We start from the raw sequence: 23,222 nt of genomic DNA, 5'->3' as shown, positions 1-23,222 counted from the left end.
ATTGCCCTGGGGATCTCCGTTGAAGAAGCCAACATCATTCACGAAGACTCAGATACTGCAGCATATGCTACCTCCATTTCCCCCTCAACCATCAAAAGGGAACATTAAAAATAAAGCTGTGACAGACAGATGGGCAGACTCGCATAACTTTGTCATTACCTCTCAGTGTCAGGGGGTGAATGAGTGCAGGAAAGGAGGAAAAGCAGAGCAGATGTCCTGATCTGACACAGTATTAATATAGATTAGGCTCTACTCGCTCCTAGTGTGCCATTTCTAAAGACTGGGTGGTGTTACATGAACATTGTTGTCCCTGCGCTTGACAGATATTGTATATATGTCCACATTTTAAAAAAAAATTTATTGAATGTTTTCAGTCTCGCTGCTTGTGGCTGTCTGTGTTTGATCGTAGATTAGCAATGAAAGGACAGACATGTATGTCATAGTTTTGTTTATTGAACTTGATATATTGCCCAAGGGCAGACCACCTTCACTCCCACTCTTTCCTTCGTCTCTCAGTATTATTCTAACCGCAGCTGTACAGCGAAACATAAGCATTCATTGATAAACCCAGACAGTCAACAAAATAAGGAATGACAGTGCTGGCGAGGCAAATTGCTTCATGTATTCGGATTTGCTAGATACATATAATTATAGGCACTGGATAATAATTTGTAGCTTTGTTGTGGGGAACTTTTGCCTTCTGCTGGATTTACACTACAGAAAGAACAGTTTAGGGTCACTTCAAAAGAACAATGAGATAAGAAATAAGTGTGTCATTTCAATGGGCCATGTCCCAAAACCACACAGAGCAGCCGATAGAAAGAAAAAGGAGAATAAGTATCTCCAAGCTGTGCCCCATTAAAGGCTAAATGAAATTATACAAAGTAAAACATATTGGACCCCAACGGGCAACAAAAAGGTTACATCCAAAGGTTCATCTTTTAATTAATAGTATATAAGGAAACACTGCTGTCTTTAGAAAAACTTAATGTTTTATAAAGAAAAGGCTATTAAAAAACAAGCGCTTTTCATGATTTTTATTATTTAGTGTGGTGTAAAAAGGTTTTGTGAGGTCATATAAGTGCCCTCCGTCTAGTGCTGCAGGGCATGGATCATTTCCCGACTCTGGAAATTGAGTCAGAGTCAAACTGTGTCCTGCCCTGGCTTATTACTGGCTGAGAGGATCGCCCATCCCAGCAGCATAAATATTTATACAGAGGGGGAACGACATCACTTATTCACAACACATTCATTCACTTAAGGCAGAGCTACTTGCAAAGTTAACTCAGAGTGATCAGCTCTATTTGCCAAAGGACCATCACCTTTTCTTCTAGGTGTTTGCTCAGACAACCTTTTGAGAAGAAGTTTTTAAACTAACTCAGAATACACAATGAACGTTTTGATTTCAGTTTTGGGGGTGATTCTCGCTTTCTGTCAGATTGGGAGGAATCCTGTTAGTGGTGAGTAGATGTTTTCCATTTTTTCCATATGTTGAACAAAATGTCCTATGCTTTAAAAATCATAGCAGAAATATTGGTAAAATGATCACTGTGAAAGAAGGATTTTGACAAAACCCCAATCCATTTTTCTCCTGTTTTGCATGTACATTTTTGTAAATTCGAAATAAGCTATTTACTACTGATATGTGTTAAAAAACCCTGACATATGTAATATATAGTGTTCTAGATGGTATAATATTTTTAAAAAGACAAAGATTTGTGACAAGACTTATGAAGTGTGATTGACAATCGTTCATAATAACACGATACACTTCCTAAGTGTTTCTGTAACAAAGATAAATATTCCTATAATAATTAACATCTGTTATGGCACCATCTCCAGCTGGGATGTGCTGGCTGCAGCAGAGTCAAGATCAAAGGTGCGACATGGTGCTGATGAGAGGGGTGACCAGGGAGGAGTGCTGTGCCGGGGGACGCCTGGACACAGCGTGGTCCAACACCAGCCTGCCCATGAATGAAGTCAGCCTGCTGGGCTTCCTGGGTATTGTCTCCTGTAAACCATGCAAAGGTAAACAAACCATTAAGAAAGTAATGAGTTGCATCTGCCAAGTATAAGAAGCAAGTTGCATGTACTGCTCTTAGTCACTGCCATTAACTGTAAAAAGATGCTGCCTAATTCTTAACAGTCATATTCTTTCGAATATTTACCGCGCTTGGTCTGCTACTGTAGTTAGTTTAAGGTGAGTACATGGAATAACAGCTGATACCCTAGATATAATTTGAGCACTTAAAAACAAAGCTTAAATATCATTGGGTTTCGATTAATACACTGGGGATTCCATTGCATAATGTAACAATTGTGTCTCTTGGAGAGAGAAGGTCCATTTGAGTCATTTGTGAGATATTTACACAATGAGTTCCCAGTGCAGCTTTCTAACAAATTGCAGACGAGGATCAAGGAGAGGCATTATACAAAACTCCAGCTGTCCTGAGAAGCTTCCTGCCATGGAATTTCTGCAAGGTTCATTCAGGTTCGCTTGCAGATAAATTCTGTTTTCATAAGCAGAACTTGCATGTGAACAATGTTTTTTTCTTTTCTTTCCATGTTTAATAAGTTCCACTAAAAAGACAAGACTAGCTACTGGCATTTTTGGATACACTCAGCCCCATGTTTGCCTTGGTGTGTCACATGGGTCATCATGGAGAAGTTGAGATGTGAATTCTGTTTAGATAAATTTTAAATAAGCAGAAAGAACACAGTTAAAGCTTTGTTAAAATGCCTCTTGCATAAAAATAAACCGCTGTAACTCATGGGAAATTAATGAGGCTGGTGGAAACCAAAGCTAGTTAAAAAGGAGTCCTGTTTTCTTTCACAAACAGGAAAATGTTTTCCTGCATTCTGAAATTTGCCCAGACACCTGGGAATCATAATGTCCTGCGCTATTTTGATAGTTTGGATTTCTGTAGGAGGAAAACATCAATATTTTCAACCATGTTGTGTCATGCCAAATAAATAGCAAGCAATAGCTAGCAACTCTGGACATTAGTGGCATATGCAGAGGACATGAAGAGAAGGTGTACAGACAGCAAGACAGAAAGGGAGAGATTGAAATCAACCATAGAAACAGACCAGGGGAGTCGAGCAATGAAAACACAGCTTTGAAATAAAACAGGATATTAAAGTACTGTTGGAGACAGGAAATAAGTTCCCGATTGTTTACAGAATCCTCGGGACTCGGAGCTCATCAGGAATCATCTCCACAGACTCAGAAACCCAGGAAGAGATCTGTATGCACTGTCTCATGTTGATTTTGCGCTAGGATTACAGATCGTCCTGTGCTTTGACATTATGAGGTGTCGGAATAGCCTGTAGCTTCCTCGTTTTTCAGCCCGTAAACTTTCCTGACAGCTTTTTGAACTCCTTCCTCACAGCCTCCGCACAGTCTGTGTGCAGCCATACACAGATCTGTTATGAAAACACGCCAGCCTCACATTCCATCGGGCGAGACACCTCTGTGTGTAACGGTCAATAAAGAGATGTGATTATTATAAATATTGTGCAAGGTGGGAATTGTGTTGTGATCTGGGAAAAAACCCAGGTTTCCAGCTTGTTTTGTATGAAAACGCAGGTGAATCACCTGATGTCTGCAGTCTTGTTAATACAGTAACATTACACTGTGCTTTTGTAGAGACATGTGAGGGAGTCAGATGTGGTCCCGGGAAAGTTTGCAAGATGAAGACAGGAAGGCCTCAGTGTGTTTGCTCTCCAGACTGCTCTCACATTACCCGGAGGCATCCTGTGTGTGGCAGCGATGGGAAGACATATAAGGATGAGTGTTCTCTGCTTATGGCGCGCTGTATGGGACACCCAGACCTTGAGGTCATGTACCACGGAGAGTGCAGAAGTAAGTTCATCCTTCCCTGGAAGCTAAGCTGTTTTGTTCTTAAGCATTCCAACAATTCTGTTGCCCTAATGCCTTTTATTTTTCTTTATTTCCCCAGAGTCGTGCTCCAGTGTTGTGTGTCCAGGAACTCACACCTGTGTGACCGACCAGACCAACAGTGCTCACTGCGTCATGTGCCGCACTGCACCTTGCCCAATACCCATGCCGTCTGAGCACCGTATCTGTGGTAATGACAACGTCACTTACCCAAGCGCCTGCCACCTCCGCCGGGCTACCTGCTTCCTCGGCCGCTCCATAGGAGTTCGCCACTATGGGCACTGCAACAGTAAGATTGCTCAAACACCTGCCAGCTTCTACTTTTTACCTGTCTTTACATTGCTGTGACATTGTTTGCTACAATAAAGTCATTTATGGCTCTTTTTTTGTTTGTTGCAGGTCCATCTCGGAAATTTCACATCTTGGATGGCAGTGAGGAAAACGCAGTCTAGATGGTCGATTCCTGACGCAGCCCCTTTTTGTAGGATATGACCCGATCAAAAAACATTTTTGCTCCACTAGCTTCCCATAAGGAACTTTTTTTTTGACAATCACTCCCCCCTCCCCCCTTTCTACATATTAATGGTAGATGTGATATGAGACACCTCTGTTGGAAGAGAGGTGTTTAATAACACACACATGCCTCTAAAAAGCTATTTTTTGTTAACTATGTTTCAGTTTGGAAAGTGGAGGCAGATGAATGCGTTTGTCATGAGACAGATATATCTCATGAGCTCTTTGGGAGATGTGTGCATATTGTAAATAGAATACCAGTACTATTTATTGGAGAAGGTATTAAAACTCTATTTATGTTTTTTAGCCTGGTTAAAAAAAAAAAAAATGAAAGTAAAAGAAAAAACAAAAATAGTATACTCTATGAAAGCTCTTTGTGGCGGGGCGTGGCCTGCGATGCTGTGCAGGGAAGGTGGACACACCTGCATGGCATGGCAGGCCACGCCCTGCCACACTCATGCAAAAAAAAGAAAGTATTTATTGTTTGTTTTTTAATGTACATATATATATATATATATATGAAGTCACTGGGTTTGGCATTTTACAAATATTTTACAGTTTTAAAGACTCCATTCCCCACAAACAAACATTTTCCCTCAAGTTAATGGAAAGCAAAGCTAATTTTTTCGAAAGCTGATGCTATTTTGTCGTCTGTTGATGTGGGTTCAATTCACCACAAACAACAACGTGGCAACTACAAGTTCAGCTGCATATACTTCATTTAGGGTGGTGAGGACGGGGTTCAGTCTAAACAAATCTGTATAGTCTCTATTCCCCCCTACACATGTTTACTCTGAATCCCAGGCCAAACTCTTGGCCACCCGCTGATCACCGAAATTAACAGTTTTGTTGTGTTTCTGGGAGTCTCACAAGGCTGTTGGTACAACCCAGAGCCCTCTACAATACCTCCTCTGTTGAATGCTTTTTTTTGTTTTGTAAAATATTTTTTGTACGTCATGCAAGTTAGTTCTGATGCTGTTTTGCTGCTTTGATTTGTTTTGAATTTTTTTGTTTTTTGTTTAAATAACTTACAGGACAGACACATGTAATTAGCAGTGCCTGACTTAAAGGAAAATTAAATTTGTCTGGGAATGAAGTACAATTTGGACCAATTGAAAATACCTGATTATATTGCCATCAGAGTCAATCTGCAGAGTCAAGTAAATGGTAAATGGCCTGCATTTATATAGCGCCTTACTAGTCCCTAAGGACCCCAAAGCGCTTTACATATCCAGTCATCCACCCATTCACGCACACATTCACACACTGGTGATGGCAAGCTACATTGTAGCCACAGCCACCCTGGGGCGCACTGACAGAGGCAAGGCTGCCGGACACTGGCGCCACCGGGCCCTCTGACCACCACCAGTAGGCAACGGGTGAAGTGTCTTGCCCAAGGACACAACGACCGAGACTGTCCAAGCCGGGGCTCGAACCGGCAACCTTCCGATTACAAGGCGACCTCCCAACTCTTGAGCCACGATCGCCCCAGCCACGAGCGCCCCAGTAGTCAAGTGATCCAATTCAACATATTAAACTCAAAGCAGATGCCTGGATACTCTAAACAGCCTTAATAGTGTACTTTGAAACATGTTAACTTTCCTTCTGTAAATAACAATCTCAAGTGTACCACCTACCCGTGTACCTACTGTGAACTTTGAATGACAAATGCATTAACATATTTTTGTACTGCCGTTGTAAAACAACTTAAAGTTTCATGTGTCACAGTGCGTCTTCTTTCTTTAAAAATCAAAATGTTCTTTTCCCAGCTGCCTTGTTATACCTTGTTATTGCCTCAATTGTAATTTAATAACAATACTTTACGCATGTGAAACAGCATCTGACATGTATTTGATGATAAATAAATTTTTCTTAACTGTGTCACCGTCTTAATCACTTCAGCCAAATGAGATCATACTTGCACCCTTAAACAGAACTCATCAGCTGGGGTTTAGGGTGGTGGATCAGGCTCCAGCAGCCAGACAGAGGCTGTCAGTTTATGTGTGCTGTGGTTAGACCTCGTCTTCTGTGCGTGCAGTGGGTGAGTTGCCTTTCTGACATCCCTCGCAAGGCCACATGCGAGAGGAAAGAGAATGAAATCCAGCCTGTCCAGCTTTCCTCCCGTCTCCTCAGGGATATCCCCCGTCCTAGAAAAGGCGGGACGGGTCAGGGGGATGAAGGGTAAAGGAGCTAAGGATTGAATGTTTCGAAGCGCTGAGGCCTTGATACTGACTCACTTTCCTGTATAAAGTACCTCCCTTGTTTTTCTGTTTCTAGCCTTCCTCTTCTGAATCCTGCACTCCGCCATGCAGCAGCATCTGGTTCAACTTTAGGCAGATGTTTATATTCCTGTCCAAGTACCCTTTTATTACACTGGGAATGGAATTAGATGTTTTGTTAGTCCAAACAGGGCAAATAATAATGCCACAGCAAAGCTGTTGCTGTGCCCACTCGTAAAATGTGTTGCTTTTTCAGAAATGTACATTTTAACATCGTTAGTATACTGTGTATAAAAAAGACCCAAACTAATTCAAATAATTTGACTCTGGCATTCTTGCATACACATATTGGTCAGCTTTTGTCATCAAGCAAACAGCCATGATCTCACTATGGTTTACTAGAGTTTTATAGACAAAAGAGGTAGCTAGTGTAGCTACTAAGCCAGTTTAGTTTTCCATTATTAATGTGGAATTCACGTTGCCGTAGCCAAAGTAAAGTAAAGTCTATCCCCAGCTCTGTATGGTGTCAAAAAATTAGAAAATATTCTTAATACTGTCATCCCAGGTGAAAAATTCTGCCTTCTACTTGCGAAGAAAGTTGGAGTGGAGCTGAAACAGCTTGCATTTTCTATATGTTAATATATTATAACTTTTAACCAACTAGTAACATATTTGTGTAATAAATATTTTTTTAAAATTCCCACACCTTTGCCATCTATATTATTTACCCCACCAAACTAGTCTCTTTTTTTTAAAGTTTAAAATATGGCACCCCCACAAGAATTTGTAATGAATGTCTACCGCAATAAAGAATTTGCCACACTTTTGAGGTACATATGTTGACATACCTGTGGTCTCCCCGTAAAATACACAAGTGGAAAACACAGCGAGAGAGGAGTTTTGGTTCACGTGTGCTGACTAACTACGCTCATTTAGGTACATTTTGTTTAAAACAAATTTTAAAAAAATGTTGTTGTCATTATGACTGTGTAACATCTTCACCAGGAACAGCCTGGACATCATTACCACGTAGGCCTCCAGCTGATGTTGGATATGATGGGCCTGTGTCATAGCAGTGGTGGTAATAACATAACCACAGAGTAAACCTATGAGCCATTTCAGAGCAATTCTAATTACATCTACCGCTGACCTCAGGAATGCTGTGCCCACTTTGCTCCATATTTCATTCCTTTTACTACATGTTATGGTTTGTGGTATATCCAAAGAGGTGTTAGCCTTGCTTCCCCTGGAACACGGTTTTGTGTGTGTGTGGGTGGGTGTATGTTAGTGTGTGTGGGTGTGAGTATGGATTCATCTCTGCTGTTGAAGCTCACCTGTTATGACCAAGGGAAAAGTCATACACGTTACATCAGAGCCCCTTGGTGAGTTGTTTATATCCCTCCAAACACATGCGGCTATAATGTGACGCCCACACTGAAATTTGAAGGATGCGTCATTATCCTGTTCTGATATGTCGAGCTTCTTTCTCAACGACGTCCACATGGTATCATTTCCTCCAACTTGCATTACTACTTCCAGTAACAGCCAACATTTAGATCTGAAACAATGTTGTGATGAAACCCAGTGCTGTGGAGTGTTTTGGAGACCACCCACTCTCTGGATCGCGCCACTGGATTGTAAACATCTCCATCCCACAGCTGAAACTAATAGATATCAGATCCATCACTCCATCAGAAAATATCTGCCTCACACATTATTTCCCAGAGTTGTTCTGTTACATGACGAGTCTTTCAAATTTCCACATGTGCGCAATATTTTACGTCTGACAATAGTTTATTATGCTGACACAATAGCCAGTGCATCAGCCTTTTAGTTTATACTTTTAAATTACAGATGATGTTTTATATATTTCTTGGGAAAGCTTTTTGCTTTTTATTGCTTATCTGGAGTAACATGTTCTTTAGAAGCAAAATAATCTATCTGTCAGGGAACATATCACTGCTGATTATAACTCACTAAAGAGCCTTTATAATAAACAGCAATTAATAATAATTAGGCAATGTTTAGAAGTTTTGTTTCATGCCGTAGAAGTGTTATTTCAAAGCTGATTTTCAGAGATTATTTGTGGATGTCAGGTAAAGACAATGATGTCCAGAAAAATCCCCCAAAAGTTCTGAGAAACGTCTGCGATCACCAAAGCCACTTTCTTTGAGTCATTTGAGGCAACAGTAATGTAAAACTGCAGGCAAGTGTAGTGCAAAACAACAGCGTTATCCAAGTACTGATCATCAACAACAAATCAGCAGAGTTAGGAAGTTGTGTAAATGCTAATTGTCCCAAATTATTCCTGGTGAATTGTTTCACTTCCTCATCATGACCTCTGGCTTCTCTGTGGGCTCTGCGTGTGGTCCGGCCCATATGTACTAGGAATCACAGGGAGAAACCGGACAAGCAAAATATACAGTAAGATTCTCTGCAAAATATAATTCCAGACATAATTATGAAATATTGATCCCTGATGAGTTCACTATTATATTCAAAAAACTATTGAGGGAATGTCTAGTCGTGGTTTTTAAAGTCTCTGGGAGCATTTATGCTGGGAAAATAGGCGCTTGTTGTTTCTCTGCCTTGACATTTGACAAGGTACGTAAATTAGCTCTGGTTTGGGTTTGTGCTGAAATATCACACTGCACAAGTGAAAAGTCAGTCAAGTGTGATAATGGGGCTCTATTACATTCCTAACCTTGACTCAAATGAAGTCCAATTGTGCTGTTTGAGGCTTGGAGAGCTACCAGACCACGGCCAGTTTCACATCAGCTTTTCAGGTGGCTCACTTACAGAAACAAGAGTGAAATACCTTTTTTTATTAGCTTTGGCCAGCTACCTGCTTGTTTATCATGGAAAGTTGGATAGTTATGATGGAAAATTGCTTGAGCATTTATGTGCTGTCGTGTGTTACAGCATACCATGTAAATTCAGTAAAGATGAGAATGGAAAAGTTGCCTTTTCATTTCATTTCTCCTGCTCATTAGGAACTTCTGCAATAACCACCAGGACACACCTAATTAAATCACCTGTTCAGAGAACCTTTGTTAGCTGAAGAAAAATGTACCAATGACAAGCTCAGGAGATTCATATGGCATCTATTCCCCAGAATGCTAAGCTTAACATCTTATAAACAAACAGATGGTTTAAATGAACTGACACCGTGTTTAGCGGACACTCTAGTGGTGTATAGCATACGCTTTTGCTGGTACGAGACACACAAACATTGTTGATGCTCTATGAGTATTATGGCACTCTGTAGTTTCATTCATGCAGACAGACATACAATACCTTTACACATCTATACAAAACATGTAAAAGCCATGGACTTTTCTACATAACAGAACAATATAGTGACCTTGATGTCACCCACTGGTTTGTGGACTCTGCATTTAAAGTTTGGGGTGTAGCATTATGGCTGACACCAGCGGCTACATTTGAGCGAGAAGTGAGGGTGCTATGTTTTCTATGCAATGGACTGGTTAGCAACATTTACTATGTATGGGTGAAAATGCACCTACTCAGATATTTTCCGATTAATACTAAGTAACACACAAATGAAATGCTTACATTTCCATCCTTCCTTTTTCTTCCAATTATTTAATTCAGGTCACGGTTGGGTTACAGCCTATCCCAGCTGTCATAGGGTGAGATGTAGGTTATGCCCTGCACGGCTCGCCAATCTGCTGCAGGGTTACTTGAATTTCACTCACCAGATTTCTTGGATGAAGAATCTGTGCAATCAGGCAGCACACTGGTATTTGCCAGCTAACTGCATTAAATAAGCTCTAGAAGCCATTAGCACCAATAACACTGTCAAGATATCCAGGTTAGCGGCTTCCAATAGCTGGGGTGACTATCAGACATAGGTTTTTTTGTTTGGTTTCTTTGTACCAAGTATTTTAAAAAAAAGTTTTAAAAAGGTATAGTGATATTCTTTATTGTGGTGTGGGGGGATTAACTTGCTTTATGTCTCAATGTCTCAACTCTGGATTTCCCACTTTACCCAACTCAAAACATTTAGTCATTAAACTAGAACATCTAGATGATGTATTTGTACTGTCTCTTTGACAAACTTGTTAAACTCCAGCAGCTTGAGTGATTCACACATGGCTTATGTTGTCTTTGTAGCACATTCAGTGGTTCTGAGACTGTATTCAGCAACCTATTACTTACATGGTTTCTTTATTGTAAACTGTAACTGTAGCTTATTTCCTCACGATATCAATACCCACTTAGATTTGAATATACTCTTCATTCCTCATGGAGAATGAGTGACTCAGTGACTCTTCCTTTCCAATCATACGAGCAAACCCAAAATTTCTATGTTGAAGTTTATGCAGAAAATGATTACAGTTTTTTTTTCCTGTGGTAACACTGATGTTTGACCAGGCAAATGTATGACAGTTCAGCCAGTGGTTCTTAAACAGAAAAATAGAAATAAAAATGTAATGGTGGTTCTTGAGGAAAAAATCAGGAGGATCCAAAGTTAGATGGCACTGAAGCAAATACAAAAAGATACTGATTGGGTCAAGGGCATAAAAAACACACTCTTAGTGATCAGGACTGATTACCACGACTTAATGCAACAACTGCTTGATGAAACCAGACAAAATCAAAGTTTGCCAAAACATCTGCAGTTACCACAAACACTCCACTACAACAAGTCATTTGAAACTAAGTAGCTAATTGTACACATGTGTTCCTCTAGCAACATCTATATTTTGTTAGCTGCTCAGTGATGTAATCCTAAACACTTATGTACTAACGCTGTACCATGGAGGTTTATCCTGAAACATGCAGAGTGGAAAAACATCGCTGGGATGCCTGCTGTGATTCACATATGATTATAAGCTGTGCATATCTTCATGTTCTTAGACGTACAAGTTTTATTTTGTTAAAGAGAGCTTTGACCACCACTAATGTTTTGGCTGTGTGTGTGTGTGTGTGTGTGTGTGTGTGTGTGTGTGTGTGTGTGTGTGTGTGTGTGTGTGTGTGTAATGCACAAGTTTTGTGACACATGGCATCAGACAGAGTATGTCTGGAGGAAGAGAGAGTCTTCGATGGGTGGGACTGAAAACAAGTGACGCATGACTAAGAGGCCCAGGAAGTTCCAGCAGGCGGCTGTTATTGCTGAGTGTCTGCATGTGTGTGTATTTATGTGTGTATGTTAGTGTGATTCTGGGGCCCCGGGGAACAGTGTGGGGCAATCCTGGCGGGAATGTCTGGAAAAACTTGATGGAGTGACAAAAGCAGCAGTGTCCCTTGCACCATATCTGTCTGCTCCCTTGGCTGCGACACTTTGCCGTCTTTTTGAGTTCAATATAAATTAAGCTATTAAAAGTAGGTCATGAAAATACCAAATATTGTATTTAGGAGTTACTTCATGTGAATGTAAGCGTGCAGATTAATCAGACTTAAAAAAAAAAAGTCTTATTAATTAATTCATTAAAAGTCTGACTTAAAAAGGTAAAAGCTGCTTTATCGCAGCTCCATGAAAAAACAGACTAAATTATTTTCAACTATTGCAAAGTTTTAGGGTAAATATCCAGTGTTTAAAAGCAACTTTAAACTTCTATACCTAAAACTATGATGTAGAAGGTCTCTTGGTAATTGTTTTCTGCTGCCCACATGACCTCATTCTGACCCACGGTCACTCAGTCCCCAGATTGCATTGCTACAATGAGCATTCAACTGCAATGGCAGTGACACACTGGGTTCAGGGAGACAATAGCTTACCTCAGTCTGGCAGACATAGCAAACCTCGGTGCTATCAGACTCTCTCTAATCTCAGCCCATGGGACAGTCGTGTCTTTCCTGCTCCCACATGGCCAGATCAGACACAACATCAACCTAGAGAGCACATTAGGAACTAACTTGGTTACATTGTTAGCTTTACTGTGTGGCAACATCCAGCATTTTTTTCCAGTGATTCACTGTGCCATACCATACTTTAAGCTATTGATTGGTTTACTGACTTTTTTTTGCATAACACATTTACAGATATACATGGTTATTTGTTGTTTGTGCAAAATAGCAAACACTAAACACAAAAAAATACCCGAGGCTGGGTGCATATAGGCCTGTTGTTACCAAGAGCATGAAAGCAAATGTTTTCATGTAAAAATCAGGCCAGAAGGGTTTAGAAACCTGATTGGCCAATGGCTGGTCAGATGGGAACTCCTACTTGCTGTCAACATGTGATGTGACTCCAGACTTATGTGATATGTTTATAGCCATGAGTCTGCTGTTAAGGTAATCTCATTAAGGACACCTGTGTATAATAAAAATATTGCTTAGATTTTAGCTGACAACCTCAAAAATAAAAACAGACCTGAAAACAAAGTGTAATCAATCATTTTGCTCTCCAGCCCTTATGCAACTATGTGATGTCTGAGACCTTTCACTGCTATCTCAGGGCCACCAGATTGATGAAGAATTTAAAACAACACAACCTTTTTTCCTGTGTGAGTGACTACTTATTTTACTGTCTTCTGTCTCAGGTTTGACACTTGATGATATTCCAATAACTGCTGTCAAACACTGACACATGAAAAATACAAAATCCACATTTGATGAAATAGTTTTGTTCAAAAACAGATGCTACAAAACCTTTAAATACTTGGAGCATGCCTGTTGGCTCATAAGGTGGTTGACAGTAATCCAATGGAAAAGTAGCATGTGTCAAAATAAATCTAGTGTGCTGCCAAATTGCAAAAACACATCTCTGGTTGTCATGTGAAGACGGTGAGCAGGGGGGCAATGAACCTGCAGGGATAACACGAGTTCAGTGGAGACACTGTGTGGTGATACAGATTCACTGGGGGTAATTATATTGACCAGTCTCCAGTTCCTTAAGGCTTTTAAGCTAACATATTAGTATGAATCCTCATTTACAACAGGCAAAAACTAAACTGCATATTTATTATTTATCATGGGACAGAAATGAGAAACTTGTCAAGAGTGAGTAGTATCTTTAGTCACTGGCTACACTGTGAAATACCCTCAAGTCACCACTTGATACACAAAAGCACCACCATGTGGTGGCATTTTGTAAACCACATGTGTGATTTTTTAAAGCACACATTCTAATTGTAATGCATATATATATATTTAATAACCAATAAGTGTCAGATCTATTCAACCCAACTGCCATAATGATATTTCAGGAGCTCATTCCTAGCATTCTTCATGAAACTATACAATAACTCTTTTTTTGTGTGACAGGCACAAGATTTCACACTCATATTTCTGTATCATACCTTCTTGTAGCTGTTTGTCATATTTATTGTGTACATACTATTTATTAATTCAAATTCTTTTTACTCTCTAACTTGTGTTTTTGTTTATTTTTTGTAATCATTTTTGTATATACAATTTTTTTAATACTTTATCCCACTGCAGTAATGCAATAATTTGCCTTGTGGTTGTGGAATCTATCTATCTATCTATCTATCTATCTATCTATCTATCTATCTATCTATCTATCTATCTATCTATCTATCTATCTATCCATCCATCCTTCCATCCTGTCAGTAAGGGAAACTGAATGTTGAGGTTTACCAAGGGCAACATTTATGGCACCATCCACAGTCACTATTAACTTAATTCTATCTATGTTATTTTTGTTTTTATTTTTGTATTTTTTATGGCAAAGTTTTTATATGACAGTGTCAGCAGTTCACTGTGATCTACAATGTTTACGTCTAATATTTTTTGGAATATCGAAGTCCAGTAACATGAATTGTCCCTGTTAAATAAATAAAACTTAACAAATCCATGTAATCTATTACAAAATATTAAACTGACTATAACATTTCATTGCATTCTATGTCGACAATAGCTTTATTAAAGCCTCACATTGTAATATTAAGTGTTTATGTTCACTCACAAGGTCAGCGTCATTTCTAGCAAGTTCGCGTGGTGTCCTGATTGTCCTTTTCGGGGCTCCGTAGTTTTTCCTCTTTACCTGTTTAGTAGCTAATGATGGCTGAAGCTCCTCCATGGCCCAGCCGGTTTTTCTGTCATAGATGCTCAGCAGAGATCAATCCTCGGCTTCCCGTAAGTGTAGTGGATAAAAATTGTAGAGAATAAAATTTGGACAAACTGAAAACGCGATGGGATCGGCGGTACTTTCTTATGTATTGTTTTAGTAAGAGGACAACAATTAGCATGCTAACGGTATTAGCAGATTCCTACGATGTAGCGTTTATCTCGCCAACCCTGCCCAGTTAGTTAGCTACTCCTCTAAATAGAGGATCGGCTGTTATACAACGTCAAACTGCGTAAGCCTCACTGACAGATGGATTTCTAATTTGTAATATCTTTTGAAAAAAATGCTGGTCCTTATTTGATGGGATTTCGATGGGTATTAGCCTGACCGCTAGCTACACTTACTAGCAGTAACTAACGGTAGAATTGGAATCTTTATAATTATAGACTTCGGGACTTTCATAATTATATCGGAAAATTCTTTTCAAACTGAACAGTTTTTTTTAATCGCTTGTGTGCATGTTTCTGTCAGTCCGGCTGAAAGGATCTGTCACAGGATGCTAAACATGCCGTTTAGAGTGTCAAATATCAGCTAACGGTTTGTGTAGGGTGGTGAAAATGACTTGGAATGTGCTGTTGTGTATGTCTCTAACATGTGAACAACTAGCGACTTTTTATTCTTGGCTTTTTTGAAGAACATAATTCAAGTGTAACTGGTTGCAGTTGTTATTCATTCCACTAGTGTTGGTTGATAATATCGAAAATTGTACATATTTGTTTTGATATTACTGATATTATATAAATGTACATATTACGATGGATTATATGTAAGCTATATGTGATAAAATTTCATTTTGACCAGTCAGACTTCCACTTCTGTTTTTGATGTCTTCTCAGTTAACTGAGATAAAAACGGGGCACAAGGGACAGAAAATATCTTGAACAGTATTGGGTAATGCAAATTAAACTATACTGAAAATGTGTAGGGAATGACTTTATTCATAATTTTTCCTATTAGAAATAGATTTGTAAATGCGATTTTTTTGTAACAGATGTTATGAACTTCGTTTATCGTTTTTGTAAACCGTGACAAATGCATGTCAAAGACTTAAAGGGAACTCCGGCTATTAAGACATGTTTGCGCTAAAATATGTACTGTGCTTTCAATAAAACATGTGTGATATTAAAATACACCAAATGTTTTCCTTTTAAGCACATTTTATATAAAACCGATTTACCAGTAGGTCGCCATTGTTATTTACTTCTCAATGCACTCTGGGTAGTGATGTCATACGGTTGCACCGCATCCAGTTAGCAGCACACTGGAAATGGCTTCTGTTCAACCTTTCCAGTTTGAACCAGAGCAAACCGAGAGAGAGAATGAAAATAGTCAACCAGCACCTAGTTTAGATGAAGATGAAAACAATCCGCCACACGAGGACGAGAGAGTGAGGGAAAACTACTGGTGCCTATGCGGCTATTGCTTGCCAATGGCAACAGCGACTGAGAGCGTTTGTTGTAAAGCACCAAAACTTTTTGAAGCCGTATGTCTTAATCCACATGTTCTTTGGGCGGCCCTTGTTAGCCTCCATGACCGGTATCCGGTCTTTAAGTGATGACATTATGACAACACAACATTATGAATCGTGTTTCTGGGCCCAAAGTAGTCTGCATTTAATAAGACTGTTGTGTTTTTAACACGTTTCAATGCTTTGTATCTTATTCGATTTAATCTCAACAATCCCCTAAAAACAGTCAGTGATCACTGTCGGCTTCTCACGGTTTGTATTACCGCTAATCACTTTAAAGCTCGGTTTTTAAACCCTTACGATGTAACTAGCCCAGCCGATGCAGCAGCATTATATTAATGACTAACCTTATATTGTTGATGGATTATCTCGGCGGTTCTACCAAATCGTAACCAGGTCACTAATAGGCAAGTTAGTTAATACGGTTGCTACACTTTAAAAAACAAAACAGGTTAACTGAACGAAAGCACCTATACTACCGACAACCAATACACGTCATCGTCCCAGAATGCATTGTGTGCGAAAAAACATGGCTGCTCCCACGGCTCCAAAATAGTTTTAAATAACAAAGATTTAATGAATAACAAAAAAAAATGTAGTTATTCTCAAGTATGTTTTTATGTAGTGGAGATAATTTGTAACATATTTAGAGTAACTTGTAATAATAGTCGGGGTTCCCTTTAAAAAATAACCCCCCATCCCAATAATTTTTAAACCATGGAACTAAACTGAAATGACCAAACCTACTCCAATTAAGTGAGAAAAACTCTATCTATCTATCTATCTATCTATCTATCTATCAATCAAAGAGACATCTTCTATTTTTTTTAAGCTGACCTGAAACAGCTCACCTAGGAGGGATCCTACTGCGATGCTCATCTACCGTAGCTAGCTTGTTTTTGATATGGAGGAGTAGTGGCTCTGACCCCTACTTTAATGACTGAGCTCATCCTGTCTCAAAGGCTGACCCAAGCCACCCTTCGAAAGAAGCTAATTTCCGCCTCTTGTACTCATGATCTTATTCTTTCTGGCTCTATACCCACGTGTAACCATACACAAGTTAATATATTTATTTATTTTTCCTTTTAGAAACAACAGCAGCACATAGACTGCACTAACACGTCCCACCACATTAGAATAAAATACATTTAAACAACTGTTTTATTTACAGTCCATCACACTTTAAACAAAAGTAATCGGTGAAAATACTTGCAATTGATTTTCTTTTTTTTTAACCAAAACCCTGAAAGTAAGCTTTTCCAGTCTAGGGTATATGTTAAGCATAAGTTGCTTAACATATACCCTGATGTAGCCTGTGGAGTCACTTGCAAATATGTAAGATTTAAATGACAAGCAGTTATGTGATCATTTTTTGATTAAAGGTTAAAGTTGCCTTTTGTCTGTTTTCAGTCTTTTTTTTCTGGATAGCTTGAATGAAAAATAAATTGTATTAATCAATGCTGGCTGCAGATGCATTAACTCTTACAGTTAAAATAGTATGTAGCATTTGCAGATAAATCAATTTATCTCTTTGTAAATTGTGAGTGAGGAAGCAAAGAAAGTATTTTGTAGGGAATAATGTTACATGAATGGCAATAATTATTACACTTCGCAAAGAATGTACATCTTGTTATTAGAATTGAAAGGGTTTTTTTCCTCACAATCAGAGAACAACATTATGTGTTTGCTCATACTACTGTCTTGTTTTACAGGAGTATACATGTCCAAGATGTGAGTCAGGGTTTATTGAAGAACTGCTGGAAGAAAGAAGGTGTGTAAAAAGTGTATATTGAAAACAGTTTAACCCTGTGTAAAACAAATTTTGTAGTTTTTGTTGATATATGTCTGTATATTTCCTATTTCTCGAAAGGAACAAAGAAATAAATCACATCATTTCCTAAAGGGATTTTTAAAGTATTCTGATTCTGATTTTATTTATATATATATATATATATATATATATATATATATATATATATATTAGAAAATCAGTAGGATGAGCATTCCATAATTAGTTGTAGATGATGAAATTTAGGAAACCTCCAGTAGCAGAAATAGAAAGCAAACTAATTCACTTGCTTAAATATAAATGTTTCCGTATATGCTTTGCATATACTGTGAGATGGAAGATTGTGTTATTTTCTTCCATTAAAGGGTGGCCTAAAAAATCTAATAACTAATCTGATGTAATCAACATATGGCCATGAGTTTTTGTCCTTTTTTAGGTGTCTTTAATGATGTTATCCTCTAAGTTGTACATGGTAACAGTTTGCAAAAAGTAAATAATCTAGAAAACAAAGTGAAATGGCAGCAAAACATTACAAATATATAAAAGGATAAAAACGTTGACACATGGTCATTTCCTTTGATGTCACTGGGTCTAAACATAACACTCTCAATGATGTTCCCCTGTTTAGTGCTGACAATGGCTCCATGTCTACCATCTCCAGCAGGCCCCAGAATCAACAACCATTTGAGGTTTCTAACCCATTCTTTATTCAGACTCTGTCTTTATCATCTAACCTCCCCCTGTTTTGTACCGCTCTGCCTCTGTTATGCACACTATTGTGTAACAGAGTCAGCATTTCTTAAAACTGCTTCCAGTGACGTTTGTGCTAATATGTTATCATGCATGATGAACTTTGTCTTGGAGTTTGCACTTTAGCTTTTGAAGCTGCAGTTTTGAGCTTTACAGTGTATTTTATTGAATAATTTGTCTAGCTTTACTTTTCCCTGTTAAAAATAGGCATCAGTAATCTAAAGATTTTTTTAAAAGTGATAGTTACTCAGGCTTTAATGATCAGTAAACAGGGAAATGCTGCAAGTCAGCATTCTGTGACTGTACCATTGGTGAACCTTGACCTAATTATCAACCAAACCATTAACTTTCAAAGTGTTTTTGTATTGAATGTAAAAGTTTGGTGTTTGTACTCCAAAAGCTTCACTTGTTTGTACCAAGTCAGTGTGTTTGCTTTCATTTATTTGTGTCCCAGAATGCGGACCAGCACCTGTTTACATTCCCTTCAGGCTATGGCCAGTTTGCCCTGGGTGTCTTTGATGATAGCTTTGACTTTGGGGCTGGACTCACAACAGAGGATAACAGGGATGCTGAAAACCGTCGGGAAAGGGAAGCTGCATCTCGGCAACGATATGGTGCCAGGCAACCAAGAAGTCGCCATGGTTCAAGACGACAAGCAGGGAGACACGAGGGAGTTCCCACTTTAGAGGGGTAAAGAGTGCAGATTGTGAAGTGAAGCGGTGTTTTGTTTTGTTTCGTTTTGTTTTGTTTGTGCTTGCTGGGCAATTTATTAATATTCCTGCCTCCTACTCTGTCATATCTTTTTATGTTCTTTTTCATAGAATCATTCAGCAGCTAGTAAATGGAATAATTGCACCTACGGCAATGCCAAACATTGGTGTTGGACCCTGGTGAGTTTGTGAAATAGATGTGTTAAAATAGAGTGGGAGTTCACACCAAAATGTGCTTACTTTGTTCTAATGTCCCATTCTTTTTAAAGGGGTGTTCTTCACTCAAATCCTATGGACTATGCCTGGGGTGCTAATGGATTAGATGCTATTATAACACAGGTATTCTTTTAGAAACTTTGTTTTTTAAGTGATTGTATTAACATTGTAGATACTGATGCGAATGAAATGTGTCTTTCAATTTATCCTCCTTTCTAATATTCTCCTTTCTTTAATGTTTAGTTATTAAATCAGTTTGAGAATACAGGACCACCACCTGCTGATAGAGATAAAATAAAAAGTCTTCCTACAGTACAAATTACAGATGAGCATGTTGGTAAGTTAAAAAAGTTACAACAGCTTTGCAGGCTATTGCAAGTATGTCATCAGATTTCAGTTGTTTGACTTATTCTTTTTAATCAAGTATGACTATTTATTTGTAGATTTAAGTAAATAACTTTAGGGTATTATAAGTCACTATTTTACTTTAAAAATACTAATAATGGGAATATACTTGCTCCTAACTTAACAAATGTTTCCACTGGATATTAAAGAATATGGAGCTTTTCCTGAAAAATAAGTCCTAATGCCATTTGCCTGTCAGTAAAAGTTTCATCCAGAACTAACTGTTGACCTATTTGCACCATATTTAACTATATTTTTTGACATTTCAGCTTCAGGACTGGAATGTCCAGTGTGTAAAGAAGATTACAGTGTTGGTGAAAATGTGAGGCAGCTCCCATGCAATCACATGTTTCACAATGATTGCATAGTCCCTTGGTTGGAACAGGTACTAGACATCATCTATTCAGTATTCTTTACCCTTACAGTAAATATTCAGTTGTTGCTGACTGAAACATTGGGCTAAATGGGACTCTAAAAAGGTTTTATATTTTTCTCCAGCATGACACTTGTCCAGTGTGCAGGAAAAGCTTGAGTGGACAGAACACAGCAACAAACCCTCCAGAACTATCAGGGATGAATTTTACCTCCTCCTCTTCCTCTTCCTCCTCCTCCTCCTCATCATCCTCCTCAACACCCCAGTCCTCAAGTTCAACCAGCAATGAGAACTCCACAGATAATTCGTAGGAAGAACATGTGTCACCCCATGAGCTGTTTTTAGCTCTCAGGCTGCTGTACTTCAGAGCAGTGACCTCCATCCTCTCCCTGCCGAAGGGCCGAAACCTGAGTGCATCTCCCCAGGAGCACTCACGCTGATTCACGGATAAGTGATACATGAGGCCCATGTATTTCTGCCCATCCTGTTGCTCCCACCTTCATCAGGATTCTGAACAAAGGAAGGGCAGAGGCCTGGAGTGCACCTTCAGTCAGGGAGGATGCATAGAAGCATGGATACTTAAAGAGGCTTGATCTGCCTGAATCACCTCATACAAGAAGAGAAAAAAAGAATCCAAAGGTAGAAAACTAGAACAAGACAGTTGCTGTTCTTTTTTTTATTTCTCATTTTTCAATCTCTTGATTTGTTTGTTTTATGATGACCCACTTTTTTCAGTAAAGCAAGAGAATAATAAAGCTATCCCTTTTTAAGGAGCATTCATATCTCGCATATTAAATGACCCAAAATGCACTATAGTGCACTGCTTAAGCGTGCACTTTGAACTTACATTGAAACAATATTATATCTGACCCCTTTAGCTCTTTAAAAAAAAACTGACAATAGTTTCTATAATTATTTTATTGTCAACCTGTACTTGCTATTTTAAGATTACCTGAATCACACAGGTACCATTGTTTGCACTTGAAATGATCTGTTAAATTGCAGTAAATTTTTTATCAATTGCCACATACTTTATGATTTATATTTGCAACCATAAAAGATGTTTCCACATATGATACACGTGATACATTTTGAAACATTTCTGTGCATTTTAATTTAAACATAAATATTTTCAAAAGTTGCCAGTTGAATTCCTCTTGATTTGCAGTATGATCATGTACAGACAAAACTGTCTAACAGATGAAAATAAAGATGTTTGGGTGCTAGCACTCATTTCCTGTAAGTCATTCTTAGGGTGTGGTTACAATACTCTAAAGGCTTTCCAATAAGTCTTACAACAACAGTGTTTTACGTGTATTCATTTTTTTATACTCTGACTGTGGTGCTGTGGTTTAAAAACTAAATGGTAGTGCAGTAATCATAAAAACTGGGTCATTTTAAAAGAGGAGAGGTTAAAACATACCCTCTTGATACCCTTTTGTTCAAGTACCAAATAAAAAAAAAAAACTAATGATATGGTGAACTTTTAAGTTGTTTTGGTTCCCAGTCTAAATTATTTGTTCCTGTCATGACGCCTTCAAAGCTGTCCAGAACAGCCAAGCATCAACCAAGGAACAATGACCCCATTAGTGAGCACTTCTGGACCTGTTTTCAATGCATAATAAGATTTTGTGATAATTTTGTACTTTCAAAGTAAGGCCTGGTCCAAAGGCATGCAGCTAGTAAACAGATTCTATATTAAATCCTTCACTGGTGTACTTGCCTGTCTAATGTTATCAAGAAGCCAATAAATTCTGTTTCCTTTAATTGTTTAGCCATATGGGTGTATTTCCTCTACATTGTACTGCACATCAGGGGTTTTATGTTCAAAGATGGCATTGTTATGGACAGAACACTGATCTTACTGGAAGACAGATGAATACATATAGCTCAGAGTTTGCTCTCACAAGGGGAAATTACAGATTCATAATCTTTCTTTAAAAAAAAACAAACAAATGATACAAAACATTGTTGACCTTGTTGTTTTGCCTTCTAGCTGTGAAGCTGGAATATATCAGGCTTATTAAATATTTGGTTGCTGTAGATTCAGTGGTTCTGGTGCCGGTTAAAAGGGATATCTTGATAAACCGAGCAGATATTTGATGTTTACACAACTACTTTCTCGCCTGAAAATATGTTAAAAGTTTATTTTGTGACCCAGAAAGATTAGTATGAGTAATTTTAAAACTTAGTAGCGGCCGCCATTGCTGGAAACTGGAGTTTGGCTGGGCCGCGCTATGAATTCTGGGATGTGGTAGTAATTTGGACAGCCTTCGGCGCGTCGCTGTGACATAATCGGTCTACAAATGCGGCCTCAGGAGGATGCAGCCCATGAATTGTATAATATAATCGCAGTATAATCGCAGCCTTTGCGGTTAGAAAATTGCACTTGATCATGTCGCGATATTATCGCAAATGCGATATATCGTTCAGCCCTACCTCCTATCCATTTGAGTGTTCACGTTCATCCTTTATGGGTCTCCTGTAGCCAAATTATTAAAGAGGACAAAGTGTTCTATTTGATTAGTGCCCTCTAGATCCATAGTCCAAAATCTGGGTGGTGGGTGGGAGTGAGACCTATTTATGTAGGCATATGCTACAGAGGGCTATTTGTATTGAAATTATTTCCAAACAATTTTTTTTTCTTTAATACATGCTTAAACAAAGACTTTAAATCACCTGTGTATTCATTGTAGCCGTTTAACAGTTTTGTGCCCATTTTTATTTTTAAATTATTGATGATAATAATAATAATAATATTAATATTAAAAAGATGTTACTAGAACCACCACCTTCTATACATAGTTATTACATCAAAC

At 38.5% G+C, this 23,222-nt stretch overlaps 2 protein-coding genes and 1 long non-coding RNA gene across 3 annotated transcripts; 2 read left to right on the top strand and 1 right to left on the bottom strand.

Moving 5' to 3' along the window:
* The first annotated feature begins 433 nt into the window (after window positions 1-433).
* On the top strand, window positions 434-6,295 carry fstl3 (follistatin-like 3 (secreted glycoprotein)). The gene is made up of 5 exons (XM_085447558.1): window positions 434-1,460; window positions 1,843-2,028; window positions 3,650-3,865; window positions 3,963-4,190; window positions 4,301-6,295. The coding sequence occupies exons 1-5, from the start codon at window positions 1,391-1,393 to the stop codon at window positions 4,351-4,353; spliced, it is 753 nt and encodes a 250-aa protein (XP_085303684.1). The 5' UTR covers window positions 434-1,390; the 3' UTR covers window positions 4,354-6,295.
* On the bottom strand, window positions 1,914-14,625 carry LOC146680076 (uncharacterized). Its single transcript, XR_014917844.1, has 3 exons — window positions 14,531-14,625; window positions 12,379-12,492; window positions 1,914-2,011 (listed from the first exon to the last, which is right to left on the bottom strand). It is a non-coding gene; the product is annotated as an uncharacterized LOC146680076 (long non-coding RNA).
* Window positions 14,575-22,177, top strand: LOC146680075 (E3 ubiquitin-protein ligase RNF126-like). The gene is made up of 9 exons (XM_085447557.1): window positions 14,575-14,700; window positions 17,873-17,931; window positions 18,578-18,638; window positions 19,154-19,389; window positions 19,521-19,589; window positions 19,679-19,748; window positions 19,869-19,962; window positions 20,300-20,415; window positions 20,529-22,177. The coding sequence occupies exons 1-9, from the start codon at window positions 14,623-14,625 to the stop codon at window positions 20,712-20,714; spliced, it is 969 nt and encodes a 322-aa protein (XP_085303683.1). The 5' UTR covers window positions 14,575-14,622; the 3' UTR covers window positions 20,715-22,177.
* The last annotated feature ends 1,045 nt before the right edge of the window (window positions 22,178-23,222 follow it).

Source organism: Copadichromis virginalis, linkage group LG23 (genome assembly GCF_057382275.1).
Source record: "Copadichromis virginalis isolate Kocher_CV1m ecotype Utaka linkage group LG23, C_Virginalis_male_GT1.1, whole genome shotgun sequence".
NCBI classification, from domain to species: Eukaryota; Metazoa; Chordata; class Actinopteri; order Cichliformes; family Cichlidae; genus Copadichromis; species Copadichromis virginalis.
This window is presented reverse-complemented; position numbering and strand designations above follow the sequence as displayed.